The sequence below is a fragment of the Acomys minous genome, assembly GCF_964271855.1.
Source record: "Acomys minous genome assembly, chromosome: 14".
NCBI lineage: Eukaryota > Metazoa > Chordata > Mammalia > Rodentia > Muridae > Acomys > Acomys minous.
This window is the reverse complement of record NC_140496.1, coordinates 93,899,217-93,914,130: the sequence shown is the minus strand read 5'-3', so window position 1 is coordinate 93,914,130 and position 14,914 is coordinate 93,899,217. Positions and strand designations below refer to the sequence as shown.

Below are 14,914 nucleotides of genomic sequence, written 5' to 3'. Positions count from 1 at the left end.
ATAGAATATAAATAAAAAGTTTTTCACAAAAATAATGTTTTTAAAAATAATTCAAAGCTGCATTTTGAAAAACACTTTAAAAATTAAGGTTCTCCTAACAGGAAATTTTTACATCCAAGCATGAAGAGGGCAGGAGGGAGGTGCAACATGCTCAGAGTATGGCAAACAGTCCAACATACATATGTGTTAGGATCCCAGAAGTGGGAAAGGATATGGCATAAGAAATAATACGAAGAAGCAACTGACAAGAATTATTTCAAATTGACAGCACAGAGCAAGCTAAAAGCAACATTTACTTATACCAAAAACACAAATGAGAAACATAGGAACATCTGCTCACTTCCTAGGAAAAGCCATGTGCAGAACAAGCCATTTCTCACCTGAAGCCACACAATGGCAACATCAAGGTAGTGAAAATAACTAGCCACCTAACAATTGGCACCCCAAAATAACATTCAAACTTTATACACTAGAAACCTTTTCAGAAAAACGGCATACAATAACTCAGCAGCAGCAGCAGCCATAGACAAGAAGAAATATGGGTCCTATTTTTCAGGAAGGTAGAAGAAAATCCAGAGAGTAGCATGAAAATGCAGAAAGAAGTGAATCAGCTGGTAATGGCATATCGGTAAATAGAGGTGCGGCAAAGCAATAATATCCAAAGAACGTAAAAGATACAAATTTGGATGTGTGACAGTGAATCAAAATAGGGTGAAAATGCTTTAAGTTAGGATTGTTGCAAAAGTGATAGGGCTGATTCTTTTTAATGGATGGCCATGATCAAAGAATGCCACTATGATTCCTATGGAAAAATACATAACTAAAAATAATTAACTAATGGTATATTTTACACAATGCATAACAAAATGTTCTAAAAACTACTAAAATTCATGAAAAGTCCCTTAAAATAACTAAGGTATACTTAATGTACTATTTTTATAAACACACTTATAATATGTTATAACAAACTGAATAATGAAGAAATACATAAAAAGATATGTGATAAGAAGTTTGAAATGAAGTTTAGAAATCTAAAAAAAAATCTGGCAATCAAAAGACTAAAACCCTCTAGTGCACACATAGTCATGTTAAAACTGTTCCTTCAGCAGCTTTTCAATAAAATGGTGAATTTAATGCAAAATAAGTTGACAAAAAGCAGATAGCTATTGTGAAGACTGTCAGATACACTGTAGGGGCATGCAGGTGCGATGAGAAGAAAAACAATAAAATAAAAGTGCCTATTAATTAATTAAAAGTGGATGTCAGAGTCTCCTGTTACATTCTGTTGCAGGTTACCAAGTGTTGCCATTTCGGGTGCTACAGAAGATGCACATCTCCTGAAGCACAGACAAGGACTCATCATGGCACAGCCTACGTCAGCAGACCTGTGCCAGTCCTCCTTATTCACAGGGCACAACAGACACCAGCCATGTGGGACTAATGGCTTTTATGGAAGAAAACATGAGTATAAGGGACCTGAATCTTGTAAAGGGCACTTAGCATGACCCCTGCTTGAAGCAAAAGCATAATATCTTCAAACGTTGTTTGCTATAAAATCATATTGAAAAGGGAGCCCTGAAAAATGTGCAAAGCAACAAAATATTTACATAGAAAACAAATTTTGGGGGTGTTTGCTTCAGAAACGAACCTAAAAATATAAGCTTAAAAAATAGAAAGCTGAAAATTCTTAATGTCTAATTAATATATTATATGTATAATAAAATGCAAAAAATTCTTGAGCACCATTATTTCATAGCATTAAATTAAACACATATATAAATCCTGTCTTTAAATCCTTAAGCATACTATCCTCTACTTTGTTCTCCCTATTAGTGCTGTTGCTTCATCTCAATAATATTACACATATTAAATACTTGAACAATCTGACTCCAGTTTAATTACTTTGAGCTGTGACCAGAGCATCAGGATATTTAATTGTTCTTAGAGACTGTAATGACAGCCAGCTCAGGAAACCATTTCTGCCACAGTCCACCACTTCACACTTCATACTCTTAACATGCCTCTGGAAAAGAATATCCTTCATCCCTCTCCAGAAGAGGAGAAAAGGAAACACAAGAAAAAGTGCCTGGTGCAGAGACCCAGTTCCTACTTTCTGGATGTGAGATGCCCAGGATGCTATAAAGTCACCACCACGGGCTTTAGCCATGCACAAATGGTAGCCTTACATGTTAGCTGCTCCACAGTTCTCTGTCAGCCTACAGGTGAAAAAGCAAGGGTGACAGAAGGATACTTCTTTAGGAGGAAGCAGCACTGAAAGTGCCTGATTCAAAATGAGGGGGAACCACCCCCAACACACACATTTTGGATATTAAAAAAAAAATAGTTTACCATGCTTTCCTAGCAATTCTATTAATGCACAAAATTTTAGAAGGTTCTAACAGCTTAGTGTTGTCTATAAATATAGTATATAAAAATAATAAAGTCTTGCTATTAACATACCATCTGATAATCACAAGGCCCAGGACCGCTGGAAACCTCTTTCTTTGCTCTGAGCAAAGTTCGAGGGACAGTAGAACCAAATACAGGTTTCTTTGATTTCTTTAAGCAGGTCTTTTTAAACTTGGCAATTATAATGTTGTTTGAGATATCATAAAAGCCAGGACCTAAAATTATAAAGAACATTATATACAAGAGTAAGCACATTTAAAGAACTTTTCAGACTCAATAACATTATGTACATTTTTTAGAAGGAAGTACATATACTTCTGCCTAAATTATAATGTTATGGATATGTTTTAAAACATATCAAAGGCTTACAAAGTTAATGTGTAAATATGAATGGATGTCAGAAACATGCAAAGAAAACAAATTAGTAATGATTCTACTTATATTAGAAAACTTAGGAAACACAGGTTCAGAACAGATGCCTGGGGGACAGGAATGGTGTAGACATTAATGTCAAGATTATATGTGAGACATTTTAATGAAAGATGGGTCTCTTACAAAACTTGATCATAACAGTGGTTGCCAGTGTGAAAGAAAGCTGGCAGTGTGACACCATTTGTAAGCCACATACCATACTGAGCTATAGTGACCACTCCAGGATATCACTGACAAAAGAAATCTCAAATGTGCTGAGACTGAACATACTGAGTACTATAGTAGCTACATTTTTTTCATAGTGGCAATATTCTGAACTTATAAGACATTGAAGCAAAGCTACCAATGTAAATTATTCCTTCTGTAGTAACTTTTCACCGCCCAAGTTATCTAACTTTCTCCTCTTGCCTTTCCTAAGGCTCCATAAATCCCTATCTAATGAGACATACACTAATTTTTACTAGTGTCCTAGTTTGGCTTCTGTTGCAGTGATAAAAACAGTAGGCAAAGGCAGCCAGGGCAAAGGAACAGTCATATAGAAACAAGTATAAACAGTCCAGTGTCTGTCACCAGTGATTTACAGTCCTCTGGGACCCAAAAGGTGTGTACAGCTCCAGCACTCTTGCCCTGCTACCCATGGGCCACACAGCTGGTCTTGTAGACTTATGCCAGCTCCACTCCACAACTTCCTCTGTCCTTGGTGGTCACCTCACACTCCTAGCCTCTCCAATCTGAAGAGGTCTTCACTGCAACAAGGGCTGCCTCTCCTGGGCTCTCTTCATGGGCTCAAACCCGGCTTCAAGGTGACAAGCCTCCACTTCTCTCCACAGCATTGCAATCCTGGGTCCGTGACTTCAACTGAGGCCACATTTCCATCAACATCCCCCTGGCTTCTCCACTGGGATTCTAGAATTCCTAAATGGTACCAAGAGCATCTACTGTCTATGATTCCCCTTTATACCTCCAAATCCAGTACCATGTAAGAGACTTGTACCCATTACCAAGTTCAGCCCCCAGCCTGAGATGCAGCCTTGACTGACCCTTCCCCATGACCACCACCATGTTGCCTATGTGCTGACTATGAAAAGCTACTCAGACTATATGGCCTCACTAAGGCTGGCATCTTATAGCCAGTGCTAACCAGCACTACTTGTCCCAGTAGGGCAAATATTCCACTTCTAGAGATTCTTGATCCAAAATTTCATACAAAAGGTCTTAATAGACTCTTTGCTTCTTTCTCAAGCTTCGCAAGTCAGGCCTCCAACCTCCGCATCTCTGTCAACATTCTCATCTTCCAAGACTCCTTAACAGCTCACTAGCTTCTGAGCATTTAACAGCTTTTCCTAACTGTAAGATCGAAAGTCCTCCAAACAACAACAACAACAGCAGCAGCAATCAGGTGCATCAGAGCAGTACTCCTGAGACCTTAGCACCAGGCTTTCTTCTAGTTTGACTTCTCTTGCTGTGATAAAACATTGAACAACTGCACCTAGATGGAGGAGAGGGTTTACTTGAATTACAGACTAGCAGCATTAAGGAAAGCCAAGCAGAAACTCAAGACGGGATCCTGGGGTCAGGAACTGGAGCAGAAAGCACGGAAGGACACCGCTTACTGTCTTGCCTCTCCAGGACTGCATAGCTACATTTGTTCTATAGTCCAGGTCACATAGCTGGGAAGGGCACCACCCACTGTGGGCTGGGCCCACCTATATCAAGTAGTAATTGAGAAAACTGTCTCAAAGGCATGCCCACAGGCCAACCTGGTAGAGGCAGTCCCTCCCTTGAGATGCCTCTCCCCAGCTAAGTCTATGCTTGTGTCAAGTTGGCAATAAAACTAACCAACACAACTAAACTGTGCCACCTCGGTATCAATTCTAAGTTATGTTTTGCCTCTTTGAATAATAGCTGACTAATACACTTATCAAGGTCATGGAACTACACATTTGAAATTGGTTTTATTGAGAGGAAAGGTGGGAGTGGGTCACATTCCACACTGTGATGCTGAGGAGAACTGTGGAGCACCTGACCAGCTTTTGGCTTGTATCTATCTCAATTCATTCCTCACCAGCTTAGTCCATCTAGGACACAGATAGCAACCCCATCAGAGGGGCATTTAAAAAAAAATTACTAAAGCTTAAATCACACTCTAATCCCAAACCTTAATAGTGGGAGACTTCAATACCCCTCTCTCATCAATGGACAGGTCATTGAGACAGAAACTAAATGGAGAAATAATGAAACTAATGGATGTCATGAATCACCCAAACACAAAAGAATATACCTTCTTCTCAGCAGTTTATGGAACTTTCTCCAAAACTGACCATATACTCAATCACAAAGCAAACCTCAACATATGCAAAAATATTGAAATAACCCCTTGTATCTTATCAGAACACCGCGAATTAAAACTGGAACTCAACAACAACAGAAACAACAGAAAGTCTACAAATTCATGCAAACTGAACACCTTCTTACTCAACGGCCTCTGGGTCAGGGACAAAAAAAAAAAAAAAAAAAAAAGAAAAGAAAAGAAATTAAAGATTTTCTAGAATTCAATGAAAATTAAGGCACAATATACCCAAACTTATGGAGCACAATAAAAGCAGTACAAAGAACAAAGTTCATAGCACTAAGCACCTTCATAAACAAATTAGAAATATTTCATAGTAGCAACTTAAGAACATATCTGAAAGCTTTAGAATAAAAAGAAGCAAACACACCGAAGAGGAGGAGACAATAGGAAATCATCAAACTCGGGGCTTAAACCAATAAATTAGAAACAAAGAAAATACAAAGAATCAATGGAACCAAGAGTGGTTCTTTGAGAAAATCAACAAGATAGACAGACCCTTAGCCAAAGTAACTAAAAGGCAGAGGAAGAGTATCCAAATTAACAAAATCAGAAATGAAAAGGGGGACATAATAACAAACACTGAGGAAATCTAAAGAACCATCAGATCTTACTTCAAAAGCCTGTATTCCACAACATTAGAAAATCTAAAAGAAATATATGATTTTCTAAATATATTTCACTTACCAAAGTTGAGTTGAGATTGGGTAAAGAGTTCTATAACCCCTAAGGAAATAGAAGCAGTCATCAATTCTCCCAACCAAAAAGAGCCCAGGACCAGATAGTTTTAGCACATAATTTTACCAGATATTCAAAGAAGAGCTAGTACCAATACTCCTCAAACTATTCCACAATATAGAAACAGAAGAAACATTACCAATCTTATTCTCTGAATCCACAGTCACCCGTATACCCAAACAACACAAAGAATCAATGAAGAAAGAGTACTTAAGCCCAATTTTACTCAAAAATGCAAAAATTCTCAATAAAACACTTGAAAACTGAATCCAAGAACATATCAACTGTATCATCCACCATGATCAAGTAGGCTTCATCCCAGGTATGCAGGAATGGTTCAACATAAGAAAATCCATCAATGTAACCCACCATATAAAAGAGCTAAAAGAAAAAAAAATCACATGATCATCTCATTAGATGTAGAAAAAGCCTTTGACAAAATCCAACACCCCTTCCTGATAAAAGTCTAAGAAAGATTAAGGATACAAGGCCCGTACTTAATCATCATAAAGGCTATATACAACAAGCTGATAGCTAACATCAAATTAAATGGAGAGAAACTCAAAGCAAGTCCACTAAAATCAGGGACAAGATAAGGCTGTCCACTCTCTCCATATCTCTTCAATATAATACTTGAAGTTCTAGCTAGAGCAATAAGACAGCTAAAGGAGATCAAGGGGAAAGTGGGAGGAAGAAGAAAAGAACCTGGAGGAGACAGGGGCCTCACAAGAAGACCAATGAGCCAACTAAAGAGAGTCCAGAGGCCCCTGCTGAAACTGAAGCACCAACCAGGTACCATGCATAGACAGAACCTAGGGCCCCTACAAAGATGTAGCTGATGGGCCACTTCAGAATTCATGTGGGTCCCCTTGTAAGGGGAGGGGGGGTCTTCTCTGACATGGACTCTCTTGCCAGCTCTTCAATTACTTCCCCGGGCCAGACTGCCTTCTGAGGTCAAAGGGCAAGTGGACATGCTCAGTCCTGATTAATATGTTTTGATGAGATGGAGTGGGGCGGATAGGAAGGGGCCCTCCCCTCTTCTGAGGAATAGGGGAGGGGCAAGTGGAAGGAGGGGGTGGGGCTGGGAGATGTGGAGAGATAGGGCTACGACCAGGACGTAAAGTGAATAAATAAATAAATAAATTTAAAACTCTTATTTTTATTATGTGTAAACTAAACCTCAATAGAAAATACCTGAATAAATCACAGAGCTAAACAATGTTGGAAGGTGGATGTAAAATCTATTTAGCATGCAAAAAAAAATCATCCATCATCTAATTTTCCTGTCATCACACTTACTGTATTTCTCGCTCCTTCCTTACAGAGTATTTTCTATAGCAGTCTGAATGAAAAAAAGTTTCACGTATTTTTCACTCAAAATAACATAAACAACTTTCTATGATGTTGAAAGTGTTTGTTAACATAGTTACTTATGATAAACATTTAAGTGCCCTCTGTATAGTTCAGTTTTTCTTCAAGAGAAGTCCATTTGTGCCCCCCCCACCCCACTCTTCCATAAGACTTGGGGACAAGAGCTCCACAAGGAGAGCAATGGTACCAACAAATCCAGGGAGGAGGGCTGTTGCAGAGACTGATGCACCAACCAAGGACCATGCATGGTGAGGACCTAGACCCCCTGCTCAGATGTAGTCGATAGGCAGCACAGTCTCCTAGTTGTCCCATAATATGGAAAGTAGGGACTACTGCTGACATGGACTCTGGTGCCTACTCATTGACCACTTCCCCCTGGTGGGGTGGCCTTGCCAGGCACAAAAGAAGAGGATGCACAAGTCCAGATATGACTTGGTAGGATGGGGTCAGATGATAAGGGAGGAGGGCTCCCCCTTTCTGAGGACTAAGAGAGGATGAGGGAGGGAGGAAGGGAGAGAGGGAGGCAACAACGGGACAGAGAGAGAGAGAGAGAGAGAGAGAGAGAGAGAGAGATTTGGGTTAGCACATATCCATTAGTGAAATAGGACATACTGGAATGAGCACTTTATGCGTGTTCTATTACATTGGCTGTTACTTTATCTTACTAAAACTTTACTATATACTGATTTGTCTGCTTAGCACATAGTCAATACTTATGGTTTTTTACACTAAATAATGCCACCAAACACAGAACTTAATAAATTGAATCCTCTCATGTGTCCATCCTGTTACGGGTAAGTTATATATAGTTAGATTAAAAGATTACAGCAAACCTGGCATTTCCTGTGCCCTGCAGTCCTGAATGAATCGGACAGCACTTTGACCAAATGATGAATTCAGTCCTGATCTTTTCTTTGGGCCCGGGAAAGCAGTTCTTGTTTCATTATACGTGCCAGGAGCTGGGGTACTTGATTTGATAGGTGCAAATCTCTAGGAAAACATGCCATTGAGAAACAGAAATAAGATTCTACACTTCATGAGTTAAAAGCTGCCTTCTGAGTGATGCAGCATCGACAGTATATCTTTTTAATGCAATGAAAACAATAAAGATTAATTAATATCTTTTGGTCATTAAAAGATAAAATACTTATATAGCCTTTGGTAAAGTCACTGATATACCAATACAGTTCTGTACAGTGTGCCTCATTTGCTTTAGAAAGAAATAATGCCGAGCGGGAATGCTAGCTCTTGATATCAGTATATGGACAGTTTTGGCTTTTAGATATTCTTCACTTAACAAAGAACTATATGATCTAATATATGGGTTGTGTTGTATTTGTGTGTGTGTGTGTACATGTGTGTGTGTGCGCATGCGTGTGTGTGTGTGTGTGTGTGTGTGTGTGTGTGTTCAGATGTCTACATTTGGGTGGTGGGGCAGAGCTCAACTCAAAAGTTTTCTTCCTTTGCTTCTCCACTTTAGTGTTTGAGACAGGGTCTTTCACGAACCTGGAGCTCACTGGTAGCTGAGTTAGCTGGCAGGAAGGCCCAGAACGCCTGCTGGATTTACCTTCTGACACTGATGTAGTCACATACTGTGGTTACCTGAAACATTTCTTCCTATAATGACTACGCTACGGTAAAAAAGAATAATTGCTCATTTGATTCCATTTTATTTTAGATTTAGAAGATTATTAACCCTTCCTATTCTTATTGATTTTTTTCAATGTTTGAAATAGGAAACACTGACATGCTTTCAAGAGACAAAACATGTTTTCTTAATGGTTCAAAGAGGCATTCATAGCTATCTTGAACTTCCATTCTATTTGGGTGTGATCCTGTCACTGTGGTGGGTGGGTGTTCACAATGAATAACATTTCTTTATTTCCATGGTGTGACTTCACCCACAGGTTGGCTAATTTCACACAAGCAGCATACTATCAAGCAGCCTGCTGAACTCCTGGAAACCACCATTGTCTCTTGGAATACGACTGTACCACAGCATTCCGAGGGCCCATCCCAGCTCCTTGCCATGTTTTCCAAAGGGCCAACAACATTGCTTTCTGGTTTACCATGTCTAAAACCAAACCATTATGTACATGCTTACCTTCACCCTTCTTTCTTATAAAAAATTGCAGTGCCTTAACTATGCCTTTTACATTTTGTAAAAATGTTGAGTTAATATTGAGGCCAAATAAACTGCTCTCTGAGAGGAACAGGAAAAGGGCATGTTGGCTCCTGGGTGTGTCAACTTTACAATCCCATGGAGAGTTCCATGGTTGCAACCAAAATATTGTGTTTTGTAAAGTAATATGTGACTAGATAAGAGTATTCATTGCATTTAAGTACAATACTAGACCATTCCTGAAATATGTCTAAAATTTCCCAGAAACATAACTACATTTCCTCCTATAAAGCAGAAGTTCTGATCCCTACGTCTATCTTTTTAATTGGACTACTTCTTTTCCTATCACTATAATTCATATATCTTTTCAAATTTAGAACTATATATTAGATGAATTGAAGTAGTAAAAAACCTCAAAAGCACTGGTTATAAACTGTTTTTAAAAATCAAAGGTATACACACACACACACACACACACACACACACCGTCCTTTATGCATTCCTCCTGTGCAGGGCCTTAAGCACTATTAAACTGCTCAAGACTAAAATCTAATATTCACTCTTGAGTCTCCACAGTCCCTCAACACAACATCTAACTCATTAAAATGTAATCTTAATTATATCTATAAAATATATCTTTAATCTGTCTACCTGTCTCCAAGGAGGACATCTTAAATATATTGAAACCAAAGTAGTTGTCTATAGTCACCTGAACGTTAATAACTTTCCCAGGTTAAATAAAATAATCAGAGCTACACATAGTACAAGTAGATAATTTTCACAACCACCTTGTCTGGAGGCTGTTGCATTATAAATGCTTGCCAGTTCCTTAATTTTCTTCCTCTAAAAATATCCTACACATATTTGAGTTTTCTTGGGATGCTCCTTGAATGGTGTGAAGTGGTTGTTATGTAACAGATGCTCTGACTGCAGCATCACTAGTGAAGGTGTTTGTGGCAGGTGCATGTATGTCCTATGGCAGGTATGACAGAACACTTTCATACCATTCTCCAAAGGTTACATATTTTCCATATGGGCTGCACTTAATATTCCATACATGCATTAGCAAAGTATGTTTTAGAATTCAGAATAAAATAGGTGTTTCTTATCATCTGAACTGAATGTTCACATATGCAAATTTGATTAATAGGAAATGTTTAATAGATGCTTCCAATTCAAATATTCATCTGTGTATTATTGTTAATATTCAACCTTCTTTCACATAACTTGGCCTACAATTTTGTAGTGTTTTGCCCCAGCGATGCCCATTTCTAATTTGCTGTGTGTCATTTTGCTTTTTATAATTTCCTTAAACACTTTTGGGTTTCTTACTGAATTCTGATCACGCCTATTATTACACTATGTATATGACACTGTCTGTATACCATTACCTCTGATTCAGAAAGAAAACCTGAAGATGCATTTTTTAAATTTGCTGCCATACGTTTTGACTTCTGAAATTGACTTTTAATTTCATACTTTCCAGGTCCTGGTACTCCCTAAATTACAGAAAAAAAGAAATACATTAAGAAAGGATTTTCTTTCTACAGCACCTAAGACCGGATAATTCTTATAGGCTATTACCAAAGCTCGCCATTAAGAGGAAAGCAACAGTAAAAAAAAATTCCTAATGGAGAAAGAAAAAAAAAAAAGAAAAGGAAAGGAAAGGAAAAGGAAAAGGAAAAGGAAAGGGAAAAAATGCCCTGGTCAAAGCGGCATTCAGCCCTGAATGCACACTGCCTGAAGCTTTGCTGCCCCCTGCTGATAAAGTACAAGAAATAATCCTAGCTTTTCACATGGCTAACTATTAAAGGAAAGAAATAAAAACAACTTCAACTGTCCTTTTATTTCAAGGTACAAAGCTAGCCTTTCCCGGTAAAATGTGTCTGGCTTGGAACGGAGCTCGGTGGTGGCGCTCCAGGTTATCATGTGCACGGGGTGCAGCACAGGGCAGGAACAGCAAAAAAAGAAAAAAAAACAAAACAAAACTCCACTATCTTCTCAAGCTTCCATTAATCAATAGCCAAACAAATAGGCAGCAGGAAATGTTTTATTTTAAACACAAATACTTAATGTAAAGAAACTAAGCTTTTAATTGAATCCTTTTCAATACATAAAAAGTAATCTTATTAACCACAGGACTGAGTTCCTTATTATTATAGTAAGACAAGATAAAATAGATGATAGATAGATGATAATTTTTCATCAGCAAATACCTTAATACCTTGATACAATATATTTGGTGATAGAAACAATTAAAGTTAAATTTAAATCTTTTTACACATCTCATTTGCTCCTCCACAGCTAAAGAATTTCTCCCCAAAAGCCTGTAAAATGTTACGACCTTGGCGTGACAGAACCAATGCAATCCTAGGATTATGGCAGCTGTAGCCATTTCTAAGGGGCTTACACAACACTAGGTCTATTGACAGTCAGTCACAACTCAGGGAAGGTTCATGGTGCCTACCATTCAGCAGTGAAATGAAAAGAAACAAGTTGAGCAAGTAAAAACACACAATGTAGATTGAGGAGAAAGGAGGTACCAGGAAGTGGGTAGGGCTATGTCCTGTGTTCAAGGAGAGAAACAGATTAATGAAGAGCCTGGTGTCACATGGAATGAAGGAAATGTGACCTCAGGGCAAGACGCCACCCAGCTAAACTTCCGACTTGTGAAAAGGAACTGAAGAAAAGCTTGAAGCCAGGTGTGGTGGTACACACCTTTAATCCCAGCACTCTGAAGGCAGAGGCTGGAGCATCTCTAACTCATGGTCACTCTGGGCTACAGATCAAGTTCCAGGATAGTCAAGCTTAAGCAATGAAAACACAATTGAAAACAGAAAGCTAGTGAAGATGCAATTAAATGAGGGAGCCATGTTCTAGCCCTAACAAGCAGCAAAACTTGGCAGCTTTGGACACAGGGTTCTGGCTTTAGAGTCAAGAGTAAGAGAAAGGGATTATAGAGCCCCCTCCATGACTAAGGAAAGCCACTGAGGCTATGTACGTGTCAGGGTTGCCCCTGCATGGAGGCCTAGAGAGGTCCTTGAGTGAAGTTGTAAAAGTGAAGCAAGGGTTGCCTTGGAGGCACCAAAATGGTAGAGATGACAGAGCCATGGCAAGGAATGTTGTTAACATGGGGTGGAACCATCCCAAGAGGATTATGTTGCAGTCAACAAAGCTGAAAGGAGTTGGAGATCTGAGGAGCATTCTGATACCATTAGTCGAGATGCAGAGTTTGGATTTGCCCATCTGGATTTCAGTCTTGCTCTGGTTCAGAATTTCCTATGCTCCTTTTCCTCTCTTTAGGAAAAGTAATGTATATGCTATGCCACTGTAGGTTGGAAGTTTGTGATTTGCTTTCTTATTTTTATTTTATAGGGGATTGTATTTAAGACAATTCCATCAGTCTCAGAGGAGACTTTGAACTTTGAACTTTTAACCAATGTTGAGACTATTATAAGCTACAGAGACTTTCGAAGTAGGACAGAATACATTTTGCATTATGATATAGTTTATGAAGCTATAGGGGCCAGGGAGTAGAACATGGTGGTTTGAATGAAAATGGCTCCATAGGATCGTAGAGGGTGGCACTACTTTTGGAGTAGGTATGGCCTTGTTGGAGGAAGGGTGTCACTAGGGGTGGGCTGTGAGCTCTCAGATGTTCAAGCCAGGCCAGTCTCTTCTTGCTGCCTGTGGATCCAAATATAAAACTCTCAGCTCCTTCTCCAGCACTATGTCGGCCTGCATGAGACCATGCTTCCCACCATGATGATAATGGTCTAAACCTCTAAAACTATAAGTTCCTCTATGGAAAAGGACACCATCATTCATACAATGTGGCAGCCTACAGAATGGAAAAAGATTACCAATTGCAAATACAATAGGGGAATAATATCTAAAATATGTAAGGAATTTTTAATACTAGGCACCAAAAAACAAATAAACAAATTAAAGACTAGGGTACAGATGTAAGCAGAATCCTAAAAAGGAAACACATATGGTACACATAAAGAAATGTTCAACATCCTTATTCATCAGGGAAATGCAAATAGAAGGACAGCAAAATTATGGGCCATTTGAGGAGTCATATGAAAACCCACTACAGTAGAAGCTTCCTAAAATATATACATATATGAAGGCAATAAAAATGAAATCACCAAATAACAGAGGAAACATCCCCAACTGAATATCCTCTTGTCACCAAATGAATCTCCCAATGCCGAGGACTGTGTTATATCTGATAAAGTATTGGCCACAGGAACTCCATAGAAACACGCAAACAACCTAGGCTATTGCAAAGGCTATCAGTTTCTCTCCAGAAACTAATTGCCAAACCCTGCAGAAGACAAAACCTAGACAACTCATTGAACATGGAAAATCAAGATGAAGCCTACCTAGAGCCTTCACTCCTAGGTGCTAGTGACTTTAGTACAGAAAGGAACTCTGCACACTACCAAAGCAGAAAGGTAAGCACAAAGCCAGCTATAAGCCCTTCAATCTGCAATGACGACCTGCATGCAATGTGCACTAGTGCAATAATGATAGTGAGGGTAACCATTCAGTATCTGATTTGATTTAAGGCCCTACTGCATGAGATGGAAACCATCCCTGACACCACTCAGGTGGCCGAGAACCTGAGTCTAGAGCCAGGGGAATCCAAATTTTACAGTTCTGCTAAAGGAATATAGCAACAAAATGCTATACTCATACATAGATCAGTATCTTGCTCAGTCATCATCAGAAAATCTTCCTCCTACAGTAGATTACAACAAATACAGAGACCCACAGCCACAAAATGTGCAGTGAGAGACCTTGAAACACTCAATGCTAAATGGGATGTCTTCACCAAATCCCTCAAGGCTCGGGGAACCTTGCAGTAGAGAAGAAAGAACAATTGTAAGACCCAGAAGTTAGAGTTACACTAAGACGCTTGTTTTTTTATGGCTGTTGTGAAGGGTGTAGTTTCCCTAATTTCTTTCTCAGCTCATTTGTCCTTTTTTTACCGGAGGGCTATGGATTTTTTTTTTAGTTGATTTTGTGTCCAGCCACTTTGCTGAGAGTGTTTATCAGTTTTAGGATTTCGTTGGTAGATTTTTTGGGGTCACTTATATGTACTATCATACCATCTGGGAATAATGATATGTTGACTTCTTCCTTTCCAGTTTGTATTCCCTTGATCTCTTTTAGTTGTCCTATTGCTATAGCTAAGACTTCAAGTACTATATTGAGATATGGAGACAGTGGACAGCTTTGTCTTGTCCCTGATTCCAGTGTAATTGATTTAAGTTTCTCTCCATTTAGTTTAATGTTGGCTATAGGCTTGCTGTATATTGCCTTTACTATGTTTAGGTATGTGCCTTGGATTCCTGATCTCTCTAAGACTTTTTAACATGAATGGCTGTTGAATTTTGTCAAGTGCTTTTTTGTCATCTAAGGAGATGATCCTGTGGTTTTTAAAGAAACTGTGGAATGCTATTCAGCTATTAAAAACAAGG

At 38.9% G+C, this 14,914-nt stretch overlaps 1 protein-coding gene across 3 annotated transcripts in view; it reads right to left on the bottom strand.

Annotated features, from left to right (window-relative positions):
* The window catches only part of STPG2 (sperm tail PG-rich repeat containing 2), a 428,379-nt gene that overhangs the window by 333,236 nt on the left and 80,229 nt on the right, over nucleotides 1-14,914 (bottom strand). For all 3 annotated transcript variants that reach the window (XM_084757397.1, XM_084757398.1, XM_084757396.1), the window contains 3 exons: nucleotides 10,814-10,921; nucleotides 8,134-8,290; nucleotides 2,461-2,624 (listed from right to left, as the gene is read on the bottom strand). In XM_084757397.1, the coding sequence (XP_084613523.1) occupies nucleotides 2,461-2,624; nucleotides 8,134-8,290; nucleotides 10,814-10,921 (429 nt within the window). The remainder of the gene's footprint in view (nucleotides 1-2,460; nucleotides 2,625-8,133; nucleotides 8,291-10,813; nucleotides 10,922-14,914) is intronic.